The sequence below is a fragment of the Lethenteron reissneri genome, chromosome 30, assembly GCF_015708825.2.
Source record: "Lethenteron reissneri isolate LAM-NWPU_2019-01 chromosome 30, ASM1570882v1, whole genome shotgun sequence".
Taxonomy (NCBI): domain Eukaryota; kingdom Metazoa; phylum Chordata; class Hyperoartia; order Petromyzontiformes; family Petromyzontidae; genus Lethenteron; species Lethenteron reissneri.
The window spans coordinates 11,798,084-11,823,198 of NC_083808.1; the positions used below are offsets into that span (position 1 = coordinate 11,798,084).

The window sequence follows — 25,115 nt, forward strand, 5'->3', positions numbered from 1 at the left end:
AATATGTAAGCCTATTGGCTCTATTTAAAATTCCGAGTCAGACAATGCGTGCATAATCAGAGTACGCTCGTTCTGCTTATGTGCAGCTTCGAAACGATGTGCAGTTTTAGAGAAACACATTTCCACGTTGAAGACACCAATGCATGCCTGACCAGCGGATGTTAATCCTCCCGCATACCAGGCGACGCAGTTAACATTTAGCCACGGCGGCGCCCCTGCCGTAGAGGAACGGTTGGCACACCACCGGGCTTGTAACCCAGAAGACGCCAGGTCGTTCTACTCTCTCGGCACGGCAGCTGAAACAATGGGCGAGTCTTTTGAATCCCTCTGTTTCCGTCTGCTCAGTCACATAAATGGGTGCCCCACAGTGAATGGACAGGTCATTTGTGGTCGAGTAAAGTAGTGGGCACTCCCACCGATGCAATGTCTGCTTATACGAGTCGACTGAATCCCCTACAAAAGGGACAGCTTGAGCTAGCTCTGATGGAGGCCTTTCTGCCAGTAGTGGCATGTGCAAGAAAACGCACGGCTGCACTTTTACCTTTTTACTCCGTCTAAAGAATATGTTGTTGGGGTTGCCTGTCTAACAAACGGCTCCTCAACACAATCAAATTCACGCGTGGCTCTGCAACTCGCCACGTTGTTTAAAAAGCTAATTGAAACTCGGTTGACTGTGCACGCAACACGCGCTCCGATTGGATCGGGCTGCGAGGCCGTCAATGTAACTTGTGCTCTATCGTGCCTGAAATATGTTTATGCATTCGTCCGTTTGTCACGCGCAGCCAGCGAAGGGCCGTTGCGCCAAACGTGTGAACTGCTCTTGGCTGCCATACGCCGGCGTCTCGAGTCACTTTGTTTGATCCACGAATCACGAGGAAGGGCGACCAAAGGGGGATGGCGCCTTTCCCTTTGAGGGTCGCAGTCCGATTCGAACGTCGACCGACAACCCAAGTGCACAATTCGCTGCAGGAGTTTTGCGCATCAAATGGGGTGACGTGTTCACAAAGTGACACAGCCATCTCCCTCGAACTGAGCTCCCGTCGATCCCTCGGAGACCGGTCGCAGATGCAATGGTGACATTTCTGACGAACTAAAAACCATCGAATGTTTATACATGATGACTAAGAAATGTTTGATAAATAAATAAATTGGCATCCTCTGCTCTAACTCCGTTTGAGACTAGGCTCGAAAGAAAGCTGTCTCTGGTGTGGACCAATCAGTTTCAAAGGCAATGCACATATGATCAGAGTATGTTTTTTCTCTGCATTCTGACCACAAGTATTGCGATGCAAATGTAGGTAAAAAAGCAAAACAAACCGTTTGTAAAGGTCCAGATTCTGCAACTGCTTTCTCACGCCCCTGATAGCAAAAAGGACCTCGCTGCCAGACGGAGTGAGTACAGTAAAACCTTGGATTGCGAGCATAATTCGTTCCGGAAACGTGTTTGTAATCCAAAGCACTCGTATATCAGTTGTGATCACGTGACGCTCGGCAGACAAAGCGTATACACGTACTGCTCGTATTGCAAGACCTCGCTCGTTTATCAAATTAATATTTGTTAAAACAAATTTGCTCGTCTTGCAAAACACTCGCAGGCCAAGTTACTCGCAATCCAAGGTTTTACTGTATTTAGCCTCCTCTTCCACGTCGGCCTTAAAAAATTGGAAGCGGCGATTACCCGGACATTACTCCGACCCACCAAGAGTGACCTGCCCGTTGGCATGCGGTTGCACCCATTTGAGCTGCAGAGGCGTGTGGATTGAATAAACCTGCACACTTGTTTCAACTGCTGCACAAAGGAGATCAAATCAGCGGACCTCAGGCCTGCACGTCCAACGTGCTCACCGTCACGCCACAGCCAGTCAGTAATTTGCAAATATATTGCCGTGCAACATTTAAATAATGCAGCAATAGTACATTTGAAGAATGTAGCGTACACAGAAAAGTTGGCGCAATTTAAGTAACACAATGCATAGCACAGCATGACCCCGGTTTAACCTGTTGGCACAAAGTTGTTGTGGAAGCAGGTGCCATATCAGCAAGGCACACAGAAGCCTTATTGTGCCCATTGGTCACATTATAACAACACAGATGTGGGTACACATGCTGGTCACGGTGCAATTATCTACTAAAACCAAACATGCCCCTTAATTTTATAAAACTTCACGTTGATTTTCTTTTTACAGAATTCAAATGCCACGAAATATTACTTTTTGCATGACAGCAGCATTGAGATACATTTAGTGAATGTGATAAGTACACACTCCAGCACTAAAAACTGAATTAGGTTTTTTGGCAAAATAATTTGACACATCTGCCCAACAGTTAAAGTTAAAATCAGAAATGCTGTATCTGATGTTTAACAAGGAAGGCACACATGCAAGCGTCAGCCCTTCTCCAGCTAGTCTTGCCTTCATTTGGCTCCATTAGTCCTGGTCACCGTCACAGAAGACTACAAGAAAATAATTTGAAGAGTCATAAATGTCAAGCCAACTGACAGTGGCCTACAGCATAAACATGCTTGCCTTCCACATCACATCCCCCCAGCCCCCCCCCCCTCCCCCACCAGGAGTGCCGCGGTGGCGAGATGTTAACTCCCTCGCCTGGTATGCAGGAGGTCGTGGGTTCGATACCAACCCTGAAGCCTGTATATTTGGAGTTTGCATGTCTGTCACCTGGTGGATTTTACTCTGGGTCCTCCGGTTTTTCCCTCCAAAATTGAGACTCAACATGCGTTTAAAATATTTAAATGCAATACATTTCCACGTGATAAAGTCACTTTGTTGAGTTTTCATTTGTGTCCAGGTCGCTTCTGAAAAAGAGCTATAAAGCTCAGTGGGCTTTACCTGGTAAAATAAAAAAGCGAGCTTATAGTTTAATTAAGAACAAAGAGATACGAGTCGGATCTGTAACATGGGTTATTAAAAAAGGTAATTAGTTTCATCCGGTCATGTGCACAGATCACAATATAATTTTGAGAAGAAAAAACATGCTGGCCATTACTGTCAGTTTTCTTAACATTTTTTTAAGATAACAGCATTGCTCTTAATGTGCTTACTTTCCTCTGGCACATTCACTGCATTGTCTTGGTGGATGTGAGTCATCACGTGGTCATAACCCACTGGGATAATTTCCCCTTACGTGTGTGTCAAGTGATTTACATTCTCATCATTTCAGGTATTTTATGAAAGTGTTTGAGCTAACAAGATCAAACTCAACATTCGCACTTCTGGTTGGTGCCATATTGTATGATCATAATTGTGGAAAATGCAATCAAAACACAAACAGTTCTTATCTGTATGTATGTTGAACTTCTTTCACACCGTACATAGCCAACCGTGTTTATCGGAGGTACGTTATCGATAACGTATCTATAACGTACCTAAGCAGGCTGCACGTCTTATGCTGCCCAACACAATCTGACACTTCAGTAACGAGCAAATAAAGACTTTAAGTTGGCTTTCAAGTCGAGCGAAGTTTATTTTAGTTTTTACAAGGGGAGACGTCCAGAGACAAGGATAGTCTAAATTGCAGGAAAGACTTGGTGCACACTAAAGTATCAAAGAGAAAGTTATTAATGTCAGAGTGATGTTAACAGCGTACTCATTAAAGTAAAATTCACGTACTTTCGTATTCTTCATGAAACTTTTAATACATTTGGGAGAGCCCAGGATGGCAGTCTCAGTGGAATGGTTACAAGAGGAGAGATATTTGTTTTGTAGTTCATTCCTTGAAGGTGGTTTTCTCGATACACAATATGAAAATGAACATTTTGTAGTGTTCATCTCCATTGAAGACCCCCTGACCGATGGTGAAAATTATAAATTCCTATGGCTGAGGACAGTCTCCTCAAAAGGCATTCACCGATGACTTCCTAAAAATGAATATTGGAAGGATGATGGATCCACTCCCATGGGAATTTGAAGTCCCAATCTTTCCTTTGTGCAGTATGCACATTGCCACCGCACTCACATTTCCAGGTGCTCTAAATATAAACAAAGAAGACACATCTTGCATATGCACGCATTATATAATGCCTTCCAATATACATTCGTGATTTGAAGTATTCAACACATTTACTTAGCAGTATGAAAGCCAATGCTGTAGCTGCCAGGACAAAAGACTTTTTGATATTTGCAAATAAAATTTTTTGCTTTGTTGGAGTTATAATTTTAGATCTCCCTTTAATCAATTCCCTAAAAGCAGCACAACTTTAAATTACACCTCAGTTCGCTTTGGATCATCTTTAGGAGAGTTATCGTGCCCCATCGATACAGACAGACAGACCGAGAGAGTTGATGCTCGAGGGCTTTCAATAGTCGTTAGAAAGTGCTAAGAGCCGAGTGAAAGCTTAACAAAGTGTTAATTGCAATCGCCGGCTGGAAGCCAGTCTATCATTTAACTCTCTCTTGACGGCGTAGAGTCTAAATTGCAAGAGCATTAACTTTTTACGGCACATAGTGCTCTGTTATAATGCTGTGTTAACGATGAATGCGGTATGTGTGTGTTATTTTATTTGTGCTCCACTGCCAAAAACAGTCACAGAATAATTTGACCCAACAGTCCATCTGTGAGAAACTAAACAGCACAATAAATAGTACAGGATGCCAGTCGATCTCTCTTGTTGTTGTTGTTGTTGTTAATATGACCCAGTGGACGTCAACTGAGGCAATGTCTATATGAACAGAGAGCCCTGAGACGCAAGGAAAGAAAATGCAAGCTAATGAGCTAAATGAGGGCACAATTGTGCAAATAATAACACTAAATACATAAAGCAAAATGGCTTATATGGGGAAAATTCTACTCTTAAAGGATAATTGCGGTACTTCAATATTACATTCAAATAACCAAAAATAACTCGTTATTATTAAAATGCTTTGGTTGATAGGTGGGTTAGAGTCAGCACTACGGAGCCAGCAGGAGCAGGGAGACCCTGTTTCTGAAGTTGCTCGTGACTATATCAGGCTCGTCGGTGTTTCTAGGCTGATTGCCTTAACACCACCATGCAGCATTATTTTCATTACAACTTGTATTCACTATTATTATTAGGATTGCACAATCGGCCTGTTGCCCATGGGACGAATCAAACTTCCGTTGGGAACTATCATAGTGAGCAAATGCATTGTGTCGTGTCTAATAATAGCCCCCGGAAGATGACATCGTAGAAACCTCTGAATTCACTTTAATCAGAATCTTAATATTTAGTTGTCCTGGATAAATCCGATATGCTATGAAGCTCTTTTTCACAGATGTCCAGTAGGGGCAGGTCATAAAGTTACAACAAACATTACAAAAAAAATTATGAGCATAGGAAAAGTAAGCAATTAACAAACAATAAAGAAATAAATCTACTAAAAATCAACAATGTTTTATATTTACTAGGTAAAGCATACTGTGCTATATATTATCCACAATGGGTGGCCCACCTTTTTTTATTTACACGTGTGTACTGAAACTGTGCAGTTCTCGAAGATGCAATTCACCAACTTAAGTGAAGGTATGAAAATCAACAAAAACTCAAGCTTTGGTGGTGACTGTGCCAAGATGACCAGCTCGTGACGGCGCGAACCCACTTCAATCGCACGTCGCTGCAAACACACAGAGCCGAGCGACGATCCCTGCGGCGGTGTTGGCACTGTGCTCTTGCGGGCAGAATTAACTCGTGGAAGCCACCTCCAGGTACACTGATTGCCACTGATATTTGGTTGTGAGCAGTGTTATTGTTTTATTGTGTCATAAAGAAACCATCCACACGGGTGTGGGTGGTGGGGGGGGTTCATTTATGGAGATGCTGAGGTCACTAATAAATGACTGGTGGATTCTTTCTTCTTGCAGGGATAGTCTCGTTACATTCCAAGGACACGTGGAAATAAAGCATATCACGTCTACGTATGTTGAACTTCTAATAATGGGGAAGTAGATGTCATCGTTTAACGGTTATAACACTGGACTTGCAATCCAGAGTTCACCGGGTTCAATGATTCCATCTCCCGGCACGGCAGTGGACCCGCGTCTGTTCACCGAACAGTGTAAATAGGTGCGCCAGAGCGAGTCGATCTGCAGCTCGTGGGGCAAGGTGTGGGTGCCCCCACCTCTGCCAAAAATGTCCATTCGACGTGCAGAAGGAGACCAGACACTCTCGCGCGTTCGCCCAGGCGGAGGGCCTTTTGCCAGCAGCGGTGTGAGCAAGCAAAATGCGGGCCACAAGCGTCCTTCTTCAGGTGGGGACAACTTAGCGAAAGCACACCGCTTAAGTGTGACACCACTTAAGAGTGTCTCTGAGACACTCTTAAGCGGTGTGCTTTCGCTGAAGAAGGACGCTTGTGTTGCGCCAGAAACGTCGTGATTTATTTTATTTTATATTTTTACCTACGTGACTTTACCGAAAAAAACAATGAGTTTGAACCCTTGCAGTCACGAAAACTTAAAATCTAGAAAGAAAAAAATGCGGGCCCATACTTTTTGCCAATGAATGAACAAAACTTGCTGAGGTAGGTAGATTAATTTTTTTAGTGTCCCACATATAGTACAAACATAGAATTGCATATGCATCCTCATAGCTGTGAATGTGTTACGGAGAATAACTCTGTGCACTTCGCAGCCAAATGGCAACAACTATTCAATAGTGCAGCAGAGCTTTGCACTTCCCCCTTTTCAAGATACACCACGTGAAGAAGATAGTATTTTTCTAAGGCTTCATGAAAATATATATAATATAAACGCCCAGGGCGTAAGAGAACAAAACTATGTACTCCCCCCTACCCCCGCATGACACGTGCAGCAGTTAATGAGAACCAGCGGACCTACAATACACTGGCAAAGTAGACTATAAAAAAAACAATAACACACGCATATACTGTATGCGAGTGTACCACTACCCCGGCGTTGCCTTTTTACAGAGAAACACAATCAAAGGTGTGCTTTTTACTCTCTTCCCCCAGGAGGGCTTGTTTCCCCTGGTTTATTTCGGTCCATAAAAATTGACTGAAAGTGGCATATACATCAATGCGAAAACCAATCCTCGACTGTTCTCCTTTGGGGCTGCATGCTGCTTATGATGGCCACCGGCACCACACACTGCTTGATTCAACGCAAGGGCAGCCAGTCCAGTGGCTACATCGCTGTCCAGGAGGCAAAATGAGAAGCGATCGGGGAAGCTGCGAAGTGGTTAGATGTAATAAGGGCCAGCGGGTACGGTCGGTGGCCAGAGAGACTAAAACCAGGGCTCCGTTGAAAGCCGATGAGCGAAACGAGGATCGGGGTCATTTGTAGGTTACATAAGGTGGAGCCTATCAGTCAGGGTGAGTGGACACTCGTTTTGTAATGGGTAAAGCTAACAATTGAGTTAGGGTTGGGGGCTATGTGTATGGTTGGAGCTGGGTTGTACGGGAGAGCGAGATGGAGGTTAAGAAAATAAAGTTTAGACAAAGATGATGGGAGGTTCAAAAGGAGACGGGGAAATTCTACAATTTTGGAGGGGGCTGGGCAACGACAAATGTTCAAGGTCAAGAGGTCACGGCAGTTAATGAGACCGCACCTTGCCAACACTTCCTGCTGCCAAGTTGTGCAGCTGTTGCAGAGTCGACACCTGACCTCTGCGGTCTGTTCTTTTTTACAGTAACCGGCCATCGTGGCTTACGAGCTTCCTCTTGAACATCAACTTCTGAGAGCCACTCCCATGGCCTGGCCCCGTAACCTGCCCTCCTCCATCCTGCACACGTGCCCCGCCCATCACACACTCCTCTTCCTGATTACATATACAACGCTTGAAATGATGAAAATGGGGCAAACAGTCGGAGTGAAGGAACACAAGGGGAATGCACATGGGAACAAGATGATTATTATATAGGTTGAAACCACATCCTATTTTTATTTTACCGGGTAAGCTCACAGTGAGCTATGTAGTTTTTTTCAGAAGCGACCTGGCCACAAATGATAGCTCAATGAAGTGGCTTATCACGTGGAAATGTATAGCAGCCAAATACTCTAAACGCGCATTGATTCTAAATGTGGAGGGAAAAACTGGAGGCCCTGGAGAAAAATCCACGTGGCCACGGGGAGAACATGCAAACTTCAAATATGCAAACATCAGGGTCGGGATTGAACACACGACCTCTGGTATACCAGGCGAGGTTGTTAACATCCTGCCACCGTGGTGCCCATCAAACATAGAGCCTTTTATTGGGGATTCTATAATAGTGGTAACCACCCGAAAAGAGTTGGATGCATTAACCATAGACTAATGTATTGGTATGCTTACTGTGATCATTTCTCAACGAGGTCAGTTATGTGAAAGGTAATCAATTCTAAAATATATTTTTAAAATTAGATATGCACACCTCTCTATGTAGAATCAATACGTTTCATTCTAGAAATTAAACATGAAATCTGTGCAGCATATACAGTATCTGAGAAAACCATCCTATCTAACTTTTATTAAACTATACGGAGTAGATTATGCAACTGTCGTAGTTTTTGGAGACTCAAATTATGCACACACACGCACGCAAACCAATTCACATTGTTACCTACCGCTTGGACGCACGTGTGTACCTTACATCGCTGGCAGAAAATGACAAGCATGGTGACATGAAGCATTTCTGCCAAAGAAATGCTCGTGATGCATTTTTATCAGCAAGCCGTTTTGACGCGTGACACATCGCTTTGGCCAAAATTTAATTCCGCTTCTAAAAGCATCGGGCGGATACCTGTTGGTGCGTCATCAGAAAACTCACGAAATCACCCCAGCCCTCCCACATACGGCTGATTTTAGTGTGTGCGTGTGTGTGCTTTTCAAGCTTGTGTTTGTGCTGCTCCGCTCCGTAAGTATCCTTTTTGTTGTTGTAGTTTGTTGAGTTGTCCATCCGTGACTACCCCATTGGAATAGGGCGATTACATATGCGTATACAAATCCAGCATGAGAGCCACGGTGGCTAGGAGATGTTAACTACCTCGTCTGGTATCCAGGAGGTTGTGGGTTCGATCCCGACCCTGACGCCTGCTATATATTTGGAGTTTGCATGTTATTCCCAGTGGTTGAGGGGATTTTTCTCCAGGGCCTCTGGTTTCTCCCTCCATATGTAGAAGCATGAGTTTAGACTCATGGCTGTAGTAGGGAATCAGGCGACAATTCTGGCTGTCGCCTGATGATGCTAGTTGTAATTACTGGTGAAACATCATACTCGAATTGTAAATGTTGTGGGTTTACTCTCCAACACAACGGTGTGCTGGACTAGTAACGAATTGGGATGTTTCTTGACTTAAAGCTTTCGTGACTGCAGGAATTTATATTCGTTGGGTCTTTCGGTAAAGCCACATAGATATAACAAATAATAAAAATAATAACAATATCATGACGTTTCGATTGCAACACAAGCAATCGTCATCAGGTGACAAATAGCAACTCTCCCGCTATATATTTCACCTGATGACGATTGCTTGTGTTGCGATCGAAACGTCGTGATATTGTTATTTTTTTTATTATTTGTTATGTCTACGTGGCTTCACCGAAAGACCCAACGAATATGAATTGAGATGTTTTTTTTACGTGAACAACCTTACTAATTGGCTGTGTCGGGTGGTGGCGGGTTTAACGACACATTTATATTTATGTCATCTAACGCAAAAACTCTATCGTGGACAATATTGGTCGCGAAATACTACGTGTTATAAAGTAACGCGTTTTGTTTATCGTTCAAACGAGCAGGAACAACGAGGCTGACGTGCCCTTTGAGAGTGGAGGAGATGATGCTGGGAGACAGAAATTACTTTTGTGTAGGAAGTGCTCCTGCGCAAAGCCACGAAAATAAATAAAAGACAGAAGATTGCTTGCCCACACATCAAGATTCTCACACTGGCACATGCCTTCAAAATGAAATTCAACCTTCATTCCTTACTTTGACAACAACGGTAACACATCGTGATCTGAGATAAAGCACCGGATACCTATGAGGGATGTGTGCTATCGAAAAAGATGCCTTTAAACATTTTTACCAGCGACTTACTTGGCAGTGTGTCTGTTACGCAATAGCTACTATGAAGTCACTAAGCATAAGCCCATAAAAAAAAAACTTGTCATAAGAAAACATGTTTGTAAATTAAATTATCATCAGACCCCACGGTGTTAAGTGCAGTCTCCAAACCCCATTAACGAACCACTATCTCTCTGGCCTTTCTGCGTGCTAGGAAGAAATGCCATCGACCACAACATAGGAGCCGGGATGATAGCACTGAGGTAATAACATTGGCTTTTATATATACTTCTTTCTGTTAAGGCCACAGTGTTATTGTTTGTTCGGCAAGAGAGAAATCATTCCAGGTGCATATGGCAACATGCGTAGAACACAGTGCGTGTGTGCCTTGTGTGTCTAAACTACGGTTTCCACAACGTGCCGATTCTACGATATTTCGTATAATGTACAATGCATGTCGTTAGTTTTTCAAGATATGATATCCTGATTATCTTTTATAACTTTTCTTTTCCTCCAAATTTTATTTCCTGACAAAACATAAATGCCATAACAAACTCAATAATTAAAGCTTAAAATAATGAGCTATTATCAATTCAATCAGTGCTTCGCGAAATAATTTTAAGAGTATTTTATAGCATGATGCTTAAATTACATAATCACTTTCATAGTTAATTTAATTGTGTAATTATGTTTGATTAACTGGGAGCATGCGTGTTATCGATTATAAAAAAAATATTATCATTATTATGGCAGGCTTTAACTCCAGAAGAACTATAAAGTGTTTTTCTTTTAATATTCTTAATCAGAAGTACAGAAAAGCAGACCAACACAATAAATGGGCAACTGATATGGTGGTTAATAGTCAAGTCTTGAAATTCGATTGGTAAACTGTACCAAGAAAAACGATACCGTGTCTACTTTAAACAATCACAGAGCAGTGCTCTTCCACATTGGCAGTCGCACAGCAGTCGTAGACATTCCACATTCCTTTGGTGAGGGCTCGTCTATCCAGAGAACAATCACAGTGTAAAATAAAAAAAGTGCAATGAAGTTCAGCATAATCAATGCAATGATGACATACCTTCAAACCTTAGATGTAACTAAGATCTGTGCTGTACTCTATATCATCTGTACCGTCGCAGGTTGCCTAGGAAATAAAGTCCAACAGCCCTCCTGCTAAATTAAATAAAATCTAAAAATCTAACATTCGATACAACAAAAGACAAAGATCCCTCCGCATAGCCTTAACAGACTGTTGGGGCAAGCGCTGTTAGCGAGCACCTATGAAGTCCGGGACGGCACACAAGGGAATGGGTGTCCATCACCACGCCCGGCCGCCTTTGTCTCCCGAGTGGCAATGTTTACACACTGCACTAGGTACTTATTTGAGGCTGCGTCAACATAGGAGAGGCCCAGAACCGCTTCAGATGATCATCGCCGGTGTTGGCCGTGAGCGGGAATCGAACTCACGTCCCCGGATTCGTAGCGCAGCGTAGCGCTAACCCATTGCACCACCGCTCCCCGTTCCAAAATTCCAGGGGATGCCCCTACAGTATTCCTCCATCTGGTTTATGGTCTTCTTCTTGGTCAGTGACCTCTGGGTGTCACTCCGGTGGCTGTCTCGGTAACCTGCCCTCCTTCCATCGTATACGTGTACTCTACTCATTGAAGCCTCCTATTCCTGAAAACTTAAATAACATGTCACGACTACGTTCTCTTTTTAACAATACAAATTTGGTTTACCCTCTCCCACCATGATATTCCTAGCAATCTCCACATGTACATGTACTCAAAGCCAGAGATGCCTGTTGACTAATGTCATTGCCTTGTTAAGCCATGGCAGATGCATGACACTGCATGCATTGAAACGCAATGGCTATGGATGTGATGGTTTCATATGATGCTTGTGGTGGATTGCAACTTTAAAAAAATCTGCCCAGAATTAATTCCTCCCGTCATATCTGCTTGTCAAGCTTTACCTTTGACAGGCCAGTGGGAGTGGAAAAGTTGATTTACAATATATATAAAATGCTATACAGCATCCATATGGATGCTGTATAGCATAGTGGTTTTGTCTGTAATTGTTTCTGATCTAATTTCCAGCTCATATGATTTTGTACCATGTGTTTATGATATAGCTATGTCCGTATCTTCTTCGTACTTTGTTATGTTTCGCAAGCTCCAAAGTTGCGGTTAACTCTGTCATAAACTGGAATGACTGTGCGTAGATCTCTTAGTTTTCTGTAATTTAGGTCTGCATAGCATGTGCTAATCCACTTCGTTAACCTTCGTCACCATTGCAAAATGACTATGATGTCCCAATGGGTTTCTCATGCGGTGAAGTACAGTCTACGATGACGACTGCACTGGCCATGTGTGTGGTCTCTTCTTTGTGTGTGTAAACGATGGGTGGTCGAAATATATATTTTAAAGATGTACGTGGGGGACTTATTATGAGGCCCCTGTGTTAACGTATTACTCGTTCAACAAAATGCAACTGTGTTTATGCTAAGTCGTAGAGAACAAGCCATATGGGATCATAATGCGGTAAAAAACTGTTACTGACAAATATCCCCAGTTTAGCCGCACTCATTGTAAGGACAAAGTGCTGGAGGCGATTTCCCACTGGCATTGGCACATAACTTGATGAGGTGGTAGTTGCCAGCCGCATGCCCAATCACTTTTGTTTTTTGTTCCCACAGTGTTGACAATGGCAAACACTTTTGGCCGAGCCAAGCTAATGAACAACTAAGCGGGGTTCGAATGGCAAATTTACAATGAGAGTTTATGGGATCGAAGCACACTCAGTGTGTGCTAACCGTTTACAACACGTCTGCGCTCAAACACATCCACACCCCCCCCCCCCCATACAACCCGTAATCCCCGGGGGGGGGGGGGCGTCAATAAAATAAGGACTCAGTAGTTGCAGAGAGTCAATAATTTGCTATCCAATGGAGACACAACCAATTGTGATACAACCGTAGAATTTCAACCAGGCCTAGGAGTCAGCCAATAGGGACGGGGCTTGAACAAGAAGTTGAATAGATTTAATTTGACTTGGAGGGATGCTCTTGTGGTGTAATGGGTTAGCACACTGGACTTGCAATCAAAAGTTGCCAGTTCCAAACCATCTCTTGGTGCGGTAATTGAAACAATGGTGCAATTTTCTTGAATTCCGCCCACCGCCACCCGCCAATCTCTGTTGTCCGCCCAGCGGTATAAATGGCTACCATCGTGAAGCCGGTTGGCAGGTCACATTCGGTGGTCTGAGGTGTATACGTACTCCCACTTCGTCCCATGACATCTGGCGAGTGCTGTAGGGCAGCGTCAAAGACCCTCTAGAGGACTACTCTCTACGGCTCCCTTCGAGTGGAGACCCTTCCGCCAGCAGTGGCGTGCGGCGAGCGATCCCGGGGCAGTGCGCTCACCTTTTACCCAAACGCGCAAAACAAAAAAACGCACAACGCAATCACGCAAAGCGTGCTTCCGCACGGAGCCACGATACCTTCAGGTTGTCCGGGAGCTCGGCGCGGCCGGCATAGCCGGGGTTCATCGTGATGAATATGGAGCAGGACGAGTCGAGCGCGATCTCCGTGCCCTCAAACACGAAGCTGTGCAGCCGCTCGGCCACCGCTCGCTGGATCGTCTGGATTTGCTGGGCGACCACGGACAGCACCTGCACCGCGGCGCAAGCACAGAATCGGAATCAGAATATCTATTTATGCACAGGAGGAATCCGATGAGCTATGAAGCTCTTTTTATTACAGATGTCAAGTAGGGGCAGGTGAGACCGTTACAACAACAAACAATGCAAAAATATGACAGGAGTGCAACGTCTAGGAAAGGTAAACAAATATCTTTAAAATATACAAATACAATTTGAACGATTTTTTTATATATTACTAGGTAGAGCCCACTGAGGTATTAACTTATTTTTCAAAAGCAACCTGGCGAGCAGAAATGATAGCTCTACGAAGTGTCTTATCATCACGTGGAAATTTATCCCGGTAAAATAATGGGGCCGGGCCAAATATTTGACTAATTGGTGACAATGATGCTGCCGCTGCTGAGGTGGCAGTAGTGCAAACGAAAAAATAACAGGAAAAAAAACCTCAATACATTCGTCAATAACACTGCGTTAAAAATAAAACGATATATAACAGGCGCCGTCTCGGGCAATGGACCTTCCTCATGACCCTCCTCATCTCTGTGCTATGAGGGCCATTGCCAAAGATGTTGCCTGTTGAATTTTTTTCGCTTTAAGGTGGTGTTATTGATGAATGTGTTTGAGAGGTTTTTTTTCTCTTTCCGAATATTGTACTTGTCGGTACCATCTGCGATGGCGAATCTTGGGTTGTGCCAGCATCTTTAAATTGGCAATGAAAGTTAACTGTTGCAATACGATTAAATAATAAGCATCTTATCACATAATCCACTTTTATTAGCCATGTACACAAACTGGTATCATGAAATATGTATCACCTCTTAGTGGTATCAATTCTGGCCTCGCCCATGGACTACAAAGCAGCACATCCGTGCTGCCTAAGGAGTATATACATGTACAGCCCTTTTGTCAATAAGGATTTAAGAATTTTGAATATATATAGGGAACTTGAAATGCTTCAGCAACCCAAAGCCCCTGAGATTACATTTCATCTCAACCATTCCTTTTGTGTCACACAGAGACAGCTGCCCCAGTGGCAGCTGTCTCTGTGTGGCACAAGCTGAACACTGCACCGGCCGACATATGTTCAGCAGTCTACGAGTACACGGGGTGATGCTGTGATGCAACTATTCCAAGTGAAATAACTTGTGAGTAATTCATCAAATATGGCAAATTTGGACCATGATGCTCAGCACACGTGGCCTACTATTTTTTCAATGCAGTGTCGGGTCATATAAGGACAGCATTTCTTAACTCTTTGGTTCTTTCGGTAAAGTCACGTATAAAGAGAAAATAATAAATTAAATACTAGCATACGACGTTTCGATTGCAACACAAGCAATCATCATCAGGTATAAATGAAATGGAAACACAAATTTAGTATACTTAGAAATGTAATACAAAAGAGAGTCGGATAACATAACAGTCAACAGGTAGGGTGTTGACTGTTATGTTATCCGACTTTCTGTTGTATTACATTACATTTCTAAGTATACTAGATTTGTGTTTCTATTTCATTTATACCTGATGATGATTGCTTGTGTTTCAATCGAAACGTCGTATGCTAGTATTTAATTTATTATTTTCTCTTTATACGTGACTTTACCGAAAGAACCAAAGAGTAATTCCTGCAGTCACGAAAGCTCCAAATTAAGTTTATAGCATTTCTTGAATTCAATTCCTGACCTCCAAATGCCCGACATGTATCCTGCTACCCAGTGACCTGTTCTTACCACCACCACGTGGTGCTGCTGCAAGGATGTTCAATTCAGAATGCGACGGTCACAAAGCTGAAACCATGGCTGGAAGGAACATCAGTTCAGTATCCCTAAAGGGTTCATAAAATAAGCACCAATTTGTGGAGAGGCGATAGTGGTCAACCATGGGAGTACTCGCCCGAACAATGTGGAATTTCCACTCACTGATTTCTAATGGAGATGAGCGTTGCCTCAAGATTGTCATGCAGGCAAACGCTTTGTATATGCCTTTATTTTAAGAAGATGTAAATTGAACAGTGCTCGATAATGACATCTGCTGATTGGTGGCCTTGGGGGTGGACATGTTCAGCAGACTATCAACTGCACACCAGTCAAATGCCACTCCCTCAGTCAGGGTGATTACATTGTGTTTCCTTGTATTGTGTGCTGGTGACCACACGCATAAAACACCTGCATATGGCCCCTTTCAAACTCATGCAATTCATCAAGAGCATTCAGCAAAAAACATTTAAAAATAAAAAATCAGTCTGAATAAATTGATTTGAAACTGCCTGCAACAGATTGCTCCTATTACATTCCAGTTATTTTTGGATCCACTTTCCATTTTAGGCAGGCTTCCAACACCACTAAAAATACTGACTTCAGAATTTAAATCATAATAATAATCTATTGCTCGTTGTCAATCAATTGCTGGATGAAGTTCCCCAAAGCCCTGTGAGTTTTGGGGGTTGTTTGACCACACTTGACCATGCTGGCCCATAGCACAGCGTGATAACCGTATTCCCTTGACAAAGACAAAGGACAGTGACTGTAGATTTTCCAAAAAGTGGTACTGAATTGATTTACATTGATGGGCTGATTCAATCCATGACCATTGTTTTAACTCCCAACCTTATGGGCCAGGGCAAACATAGATGTTACAATCCTGCTTCTCAGCAGTAAAATACTAAATTCACTTACGAAAATCAGGATATACACGAAATAACTATTTAATACATAGCTATCTAAATTCACACATTTATGCTGTACTAAAAGTGACACAGCACTTATAATCTTTGTACATCTTTGTGTAAAAATGTAATCGGTATTTTTGATGCTACAAAGAAGGTGTGTCAGACAGTAATAAGAACTCCCTCAAATACATTTCCTGCATGAAAGACTGTCTCTGTCTCTGACTGTCTGGAACCTTCCGCCCTGCTGCCAATGACACATCTCACCCCCCGCGGGGAAGCAAGTCCCTGTGCTTGAAAGCCACTGCTGTGACAATCGATGTTTAAATATATTGCACGTACGAAAACAGCAATGACAGTAAAACAACATGCATCATGGTGACACAATACACCTCTTTAAAATGTATCAAATGCTGGCTCTCATTGGGTATGGGTTAAGAAAGCATGGCAGAGGCCTTTGAGCCAAATCAATCAAACTCTTTATTTATATCCAGATGACAACCCGACGAGATGCAATATCTCTTTCACAAAGGAGACATGTAGGTCAAAAACAAGGCATTTAACATCATTGCGAAAGGATTTCTGACAGTAATAGATCTGCTACAAGACGAGCTCGTTGTTTTAAAGACCAACGCCCATCCACGCGCATCTCCGGCGTCATCTCTCCCCCTTCATCTCCACCTCCAATACCCACAGGCGCCTCTCTCTCTCTCTCTACCCTGTGTGAATCACGGCTCAGTGGGAAGTGGCTCCTTTCCCTCTGCCGAAGCCTCCCTCCCTCAGACTGCCGGAATGGAATGTTCCATCCACGAATTTTAATCCGAACCGAAGACCAACCCTTCCGCCGTTGCCTATGGTTAATCCCTCATCAATATAACCCATTCCTATCCTATCACCCCACGCACATTTGGAGCAAACCCCAACGTATGCATCATATTCATGAACGGTAACAAAAATTCTATCGATATTTCAATATATTTCCTTTCATTTTACTTGATACAATAGCTGTTTTTTTTTGCTGTACATGATGACAACAGTTGTCCGATGGAATGATTTGCATCCAAAATAGGAATGTGAAATTACAACGACTGGCCTAAAGCTATAAACAAGAGATGACCACTTCAACGTGTATCATCTGAGCAGGAAATCACTTTGAATTTGATCGCAATATCGCACATATATAAATGGCGCTGACAAAATGATCATGAAGTATAAATTGGTTGTCCTATAGATTTATTCAATTCTAACCATGATACATTTTCACTCACCAAAATCCTCCAATGGATATGAATGCCTCACCAACATTTCTTTAAGCAAGGAGACATTTGGTTTGTTTGACGTATACATCTAAATTCTGTTTAATTATACGTATAAACAGTAGTGCAAGCAAAACAAAAGCACCATAAAAAAACCCTACAAATAATACTGATGCAAATATTGCATATTATACCCCACCTTCTCCCAAGGTGTCATCATGGCCTGTTCTTTTCAGTCTCCCACCATCTCGATATTGGTTTCCCCAATGGTTGCCAAGCTCTGGGTGTGACTCCATTACATCTGTTGACAAGGTGCCTCCTGCACCCGACACACACGGGTCCCTCCCTTTGCAACCGACCTCCTTATTCCGATCACGTCCACAGCACGTTCTTGCCAAGCTCCTACATGAACGTCTTATTCGCTTACCCTATCCTTACACATATTCCCCCGCGAAGTTCGCACGTACCTGCATGTGTGGACCAGAAGTTTTTTCTCTTTGCTTTGTCCAAGTCAAACTCTATGACACGTGCAGTAACATTGCCATTACTCCCTTCATCAAATGGGCACATTTAAAACTACATTTCACATCTCTATGAAAATGTAGGATATGCAGAATATCAGGCACCAACCCTTGCTAATGCAACCAGGCTCTTGATGTCCTTCTGACAACCTCTGGCTATAATGCACATTACTAAATCAAACTATGAAACTATAAACTCTGTATTTTGGTAAGGCCCACTGAGCTATGTAGCTCTTTTTCAGAAGCGACCTGGCCACAAATGATAGCTCAACAAAGTGGCTTATCGCGTGGAAATGTAAATCGGCCAAATACCTTAAACGCATGTTTCTAAATGTGGAGGGAAAAATCTGAGGACCCGGAGAAAAATCCACGCGACCACGATGGAGAACATGCAAACTCCAAATATACAGCAGGCGTCAGGGTCGGGATTGAACTCACGACCTCCTGCATACCAGGCGAGGGAGTTAACATCTCACCTCCGTGGCACCCCTTGTGTACAGAAGTACACAACAACCTCTACTACCTCCATATTCTTCACTTCCTCTCGATATCTGTGATAAGGGTACAACGGAGGTGTCATTCCTCACCACTGCCATCAATTTCACTTTCGAGAAGCTCACATTAAGAATTGGCAATCGATAGCTGCCAACAGTTATCATTATCAAATAGGCATCACCCACACACTCCCAAGTTTCTCAGCTGAAGATTATTCACAGTGATGACCGTGTGTGCAGTATTATGTCTCTCTGCCCTATCCACGGTTTTAATGGCAACATAATCAAGCGCGAAACAATTACGTGGAAATATAAAACCATTCCAGACACTGGCTCTCACCTCAACCTATTTTCTTAAAAAAAAAAAACTGCAGAGTTGACACCTGACTGCCAAGGTCTGCTCTTACAGTCTCTCCCCACCATCTATATTAGATCTCCCATTACTTGTTGACCCCTTGACTGCCCATTCCGATGCCTGCCTCAGTTAGAAACACCTCTGCCCCCGTACACCAACCTCAACCCATCACAACCACTTTTCTCCGATAGGATCTATACATTCGCACTTATCTCCCACGCTTTGCTCTGTACATCTGAGTGGCTTGCCGCAGCTGTACTACGAAGTTCCGTGTGTGCACTGTGTATAATTACACGTGGAAATCCTGCTCCGTTCCTTGGTTAATTTGTTTGGAGTCCACACACATGCAAGTGTGACTCAAACATTCACATGCACTTCCTTATTCCCCAGACCCCCTCCGAGTAACACAGTTTCTAAATGTGTTATATAATCCATTAGGGGCCAATATGCCCAAAACATAATGGGCCTCATTCACGTGTTGGCACACAACAGCTATCCTATTAAGAAATTGACCACATCACACGAAACCGCCTTTCATGCATGGGTTCCAAAACTCCATAGCTTAACATTCTTTTTTTCATAATCTGCCACATTATGCACATTAAGTCCTCTTTCACCTCCTTACTCCTTAACCCAACAGGAATTTCAAGGAATAGATGCAGGGGTCTTACTAATCCTTTTTGCAGAGACGTCAAATTAGTTTTCAGAAAGGTTACCCTGAGGTCAACATGTATGGCCCTCGGCCAAAGCCCTTTGAAAATCTAGCTCAGCTGTAAACTAGCGAGCACTGTACGTGCGAAGGGCCTGTTCTGTAAGCAAGGAGGCAATCTGGATTTTTTTATACTCATAAATCCAAAATCTGTTTATCATTATAAACATTCATGGGTCACTTTGTCATGAGCAGTTAATTCGTCGATTCGCCAGCATGATTGATCAGTGTTCTGTTAAAAAAACAACAACAATAAACATAATAAAAACACATCTATGAGTACAAACTTAGCTTCTGAATCAAACTGTGAATGATTGTATTAGCTGAATGTAAAGGTATCGTTTTCAGTAGTTATTAATTTGAATCCTCGTATTCAATAGCTTCATCCTTGAATCAGCGTGCTTAATCCAGCTTCGTTCTCCTTTGCCTCGAATCCAATTGCACTCTTGGCATTGAGTTACGAGGCTAAGACTTGTTGCAATCAAAACACAGTGAATGGAGCATCACCTCGTCCTGGGAAAGACCACGGGAAAATAAGAATGTATCTAATTCTGAAATCACTTCATTAGGCTCCTGATCCACTCAACTCACGCATACATCAGGCGGTACGCGTTGTTTATGTCCTGCAGAGTTTCTACGATGGAAATGAAACTGAACTTTTTAATTCACAGAGGCAAAACTTTGCTGAAATAAGTGACAAAGCAATCACGTAAAAAACATGGTTCATCTTAGGACAATCTAAAAAACCATAAATCGAAACTATGTTTTTCTTTAGCAGGTAAGACCCACTGAGCTCCATAGCTCAACGAAGTAGTTCATTATGTGGAAATGTATAGCAGCCAAACACTCCAAAACTCATACTCACGTTTCTAAATGTGGAGGGGAAAACCGGAGGACCTAGAGAAAAATCGACGCGACCACAGGGAGAGACACATGCAAACTCCAAATATACAGGTGTTGGGCTCGGGATCGAACCCATGACCTCCTGTACATCAGGCGAGGTAGTTAACATCTCGTCACAGTGGCACCCCAATCAGTCAAAGGAGATGCGGCTGAGACTCGGTGCAACTTGGTGCAACTCGGTGCAACTTGGTACAACGTGGTACAACTTGGTGCAACTCGGTGCAACTTGGTGCAACTCTGTGCAACTTGGTGCAACTCGGTGCAACTTGGTACAACGCAGTACAACTCTGTAGAATTGGGGACAACTTGGTACAACTTGGTGCAACACGGTGCAACGCAGTACACCAACGTGGTACAACGTTGTACAAATCGGTACAGCAACGTGGTACACCTGACACCCGGGTTTCATGATGGGCGGCTATCAAAGCGGCAAGGCAGTGCTACCGGCTCGGCGTTGCGAGCTTCTCGGCAGCCACGTCGCTGCGCTTCACCGCAATTCAGATGAATCGCAACCGGCGCACGACAGCTCTCGCCAAAATTTCACACACACACGCAAAAAAGCAATTTTTCTCACGGAAAAAAAATAAAAATGTCTTGTGTTTTGATGACTCCAATATCACATGCACAAATCAACTACATTGGCGCAAGCCGCAGACTCTGCAGCGACGATGACAGCACCTCCGATACAGAATAGGGGCAAGCGATGGCAGGTGTGGATTTTAAGTGATTTATGAGCAACAAATATATTCCTTAGCCAAGCAGTGTGCTTGCTCGAGTGTGAGCACGAGGGGAACTTCAAAACCATTTATCATAAAAACATTTAGCTATTTAATCAGTTTAGCGCAACACACACACAAAAAAAACTGCTGACAATGCACGCGCAACTTCTTATTCACGCAAGGTAATGTGTTTGCTGTGAAATTATGGGAGCAAGTTTAAGTTTATTTCACCGCAGCAATTTCTTTTTACTGAAAAACACTAAACCCATTATTGCAGTGACAACATGCTTTACCGCTCGTTGAAACTCATTACACAAGGTACGCGACCTTTCGAGCCAATTATTTACGTGCATATTTTTTTTTGCGCTGAAGAATATTCAAAAAGTTTATTTTTTGTTTTGTTAAGTAATTTTTCGGAGATGCGCATACAAACGCATCGTTCGGTAATGTCCAATTGGCAATAGTGCACAAGCACAATTAAAATAACAACACAACAAATGTACTACGATGAGCCAAGAATGTCTGTGTGTCCCGCACGTGACGTCACTCCACGTCGACCAGCCCTCCTCATTAATACTCATGAACAGGTGACGTCCTCCACATGGACCCCCCCCCCCTCATTAATAATAATTAGCGGCTGACATCACTCCAAATGGGGGCCGAGGCGCTTCCTCCCCCCTCCTCGACGTCAACTCACAACCCTCACTACAAAGGCAGAACCCTCACATCACGCGATCTCCGTAACGCTATTGAGACATAGAAGTAACAAGGACGTCATGATGAACAAGGGATTATAACCTTTAAATGAAATAAGTCTGTGTCAGCGCGCCCTTACAAATTGCAAACGAATGGATGCAATGAATATAACACGTCGTGGTCTGCTTTCCGCTTGCAAGTTTCAGATTTACTGAAGTACACCCGTCCTTGGACGGGCAAAAGGCTAGTGAATCTCTAATGCTGCTAGAAAATAACTAAATAAATAAATCGCCATAAAAGGGAATGTATCAGGATATCACATATTTATGTGCTATTAAAGAGAAGGGGCATTGTCTGAAACGTCGCCGGTTATATATTTCCGTCTTAAGGCCACAGTGTTGTTGAGGAATGAGCTGAATTTGTATTTATTTCACCTACACAACCGCTTTCATCTCTCCCGCGTTTATTCTGCAATCGCCGGCCGTTTGTCGCCGCGTGCACGCGCGCCACCGATAGCTCGCGAAGCTCACTAATTAATATCACCCCCGTCCGTTCATCTCCACGCCCGTGAATGCATTCGTAGCGCCCTGACAATCGCCTTAGCAAAGGACCTCCTCGCTGGGCGTGGGAGCGAGTAATCGGTGCCGGGTTAATGGGCCCTGCGGGGGGGGATGCACGCACCTCCAGCTCGATGCGGTTGAACTCGTCGAAGCACGCCCACGCTCCGCACTGCGCCAGCCCCTTGAAGAACTTGCCCATGGCCCTGTAGTCCAGCCCGTCGGAGCAGTTGAACACGACGCACTGTGGGCAACGCACGAGGGCACACCGCACACACGGGCCGCCATGGTCAACGCGGAAAAACGGCGTGTAAAGGTGCAGCCCTGCAGTTGCTCGCTCTGACACCGCTGCATCTCCTGGGTCGCATGCGGCCCTTTGATCCACCACATGCGGCGCTATCGAAGGGGCATAACGTAGAACATAGTGCTATCGCAGTAGCAAAGAATAATGTACGTCTCCCACGCTCTGCGAAAAACTTGGTCTGTTATAGGTTTGTCCACCCATACACTAGACGACGGTCTAGAGACCCTCATAGGAGAACACTTTCCAACCTGTGATCCGCAGACCAATGGTACCCCGCAAAGACGTGGGGAGTGATCTGTGAAACTGTTGCAGATCCCTCGGTTCACTGTCCATCCCTCACAGTCAGCCAGCAAAACTTTAAAATCTTTTGTGGAGCCCTGTCTCCCTCCACCTTTCTCTTGCCTTCTCTGTGCTGTATATTGCAATGTATCTCAACGTCTCGCTTTGCAACGTGTTCTATTAATCTATTCTATCATCTATTCCTGTCCGCTCTTCCACCTCTCTCTCTATATTACTCGACTCCCTTTACTGCATCTCACCCACTTCCCTCCCCCTATCTCTCTCCATGTTTCTCTCTCTCTCACCTCTCATTCCCTTTATTCATACCTCTCCCCTTTCCATCTCAGTATATCTCGATGCTCTCTAATACTCCCTCCCACTGCTGGTCACTTTCCCTCGATCTCCTCTTTCTGTTTTGCTCTCTCTTTCCTCTCCATTTCATGGCCGTTCACTCTGTCTCCACCCCTATCCCCTCTATTCCAATTTGTCTCTCCCTACCTAATCTCCCTCCTCTCTCCCCTTGCCTCTCTCCCCTCTCTCCTCCATGACATCAGCGTGATTCATGAACCCGGCTCAACGCCGTGGGATGGCGAATGATTGTCACCGTGCAGATGTGCGCGGCAACGTCACCATGCACACACGCACTTGGCCGTTCACCAGGCAGGCAGACAAGAATCCAGGCAGGAATCCAGCCAGAAAATAGTTTTCTTATATAGTATGAAATACCTTCGTTTTTACTGAATGATGGCCGACGATGAATGTTTGAAGATTGGGAACCACTGCTTGAGAGGGTATTTGACCTACTCTTCCATGCTCCCAGACGTCCTCAAAGAGGTGGGAGAACCCACACTTTATTTAACAACCCTCCAATTGACTGCACGTGAACCCATTCGCACTGCTGGGTGGGCCAGAGACGGGGCGAGGGGGTTAAGAAACCTGCAGCATTGTTTCAACTGCCCCACTGGGGGACTGAAATGAACTGGCGACCCCTGGAATGCAAGCCCAGTGTGTTGTCAATTATACTACGTATGTTGATCTTCTTTCGCACCATACACAGCCAACCGTGCTAATCGGAGGTGCGGAGGAAGTACGACTAACTAAACACAAAAATCCGCTCTTGAAGAAATTAATTTTTGATCAAGATTTAAAAGTTCCAGTAGCTTAACCACTACACCACTGTGGCAGCATCCAGCATGGCAAATGGCAAGAGGACGCGATCAGAATGAATGTGGTTCAGGAGCACGACAATTAGCGTTGACATTAACGCAGCAGAGCTCATTGTGACTTTATCGAAAGACCCAAGAATATGAATTCCTGCAGTCACGAAAGCTTTAAGTCAAGAATTACTGTCGCAATGGTTATTAAGCTGGGCGAGTGTGTCCCAACCCTCCACCACCCGACACGGCCAATCAGTAAAAAAGGTGTCACGTTGACAAAAGACAAATAGTTCACTACTTTAGCCAACCGGTGTGTTGAAGAGTGAATCCACAACATTTACAATTTTTGACCCCTTTGTTGCAGCGCTGCGATTTGCCATTAACATGCTAATCTCTCTTTAACATGCGAATTTTAACCTGGCAGCCCTTTGATTGGTGGAAAACCAACCACCGTCAGGTTGGCTGCCCACCACTTACATTATCATTGGCTGCTGACATTTGGGCTACGCCCATTTTACACCCTTATAAACAGTTTGCCTTGGAAGCTAACCCCCCTTTTCCTGAAGACGACTGCTTGTGTTGCGATCGAAACGTCGTAGTTTTTGTTATTTTCTTTGAACCTATCTACGTGACTTTACCGAAAGACCCAAGAATATGCATTGCTACAGTCTACATTATAGGCTGCCAGTACACTCACGAAACTTAATAACGAGGATACAGTCTACATTATAGACTGCCAGTACACTCACGAAACTTAATAACGAGGCTACAGTCTACATTAGTGGTTTTTTGTTGTTTATTATTTTTATTCGCTTTATTTATTATTATTACTTTTCTATTCAGCAGAGCTATGCTCCTGCTC

The 25,115-nt window shown here is 43.8% G+C and overlaps 1 protein-coding gene across 1 annotated transcript in view; it reads right to left on the minus strand.

Annotated features, from left to right (window-relative positions):
- Positions 1-25,115, minus strand: part of LOC133349529 (dynein axonemal heavy chain 3-like) — a 622,240-nt gene that overhangs the window by 275,904 nt on the left and 321,221 nt on the right. The window contains 2 exon segments of the mRNA XM_061563065.1: positions 13,477-13,647; positions 22,638-22,757. Of these exon segments, the coding sequence (XP_061419049.1) occupies positions 13,477-13,647; positions 22,638-22,757 (291 nt within the window).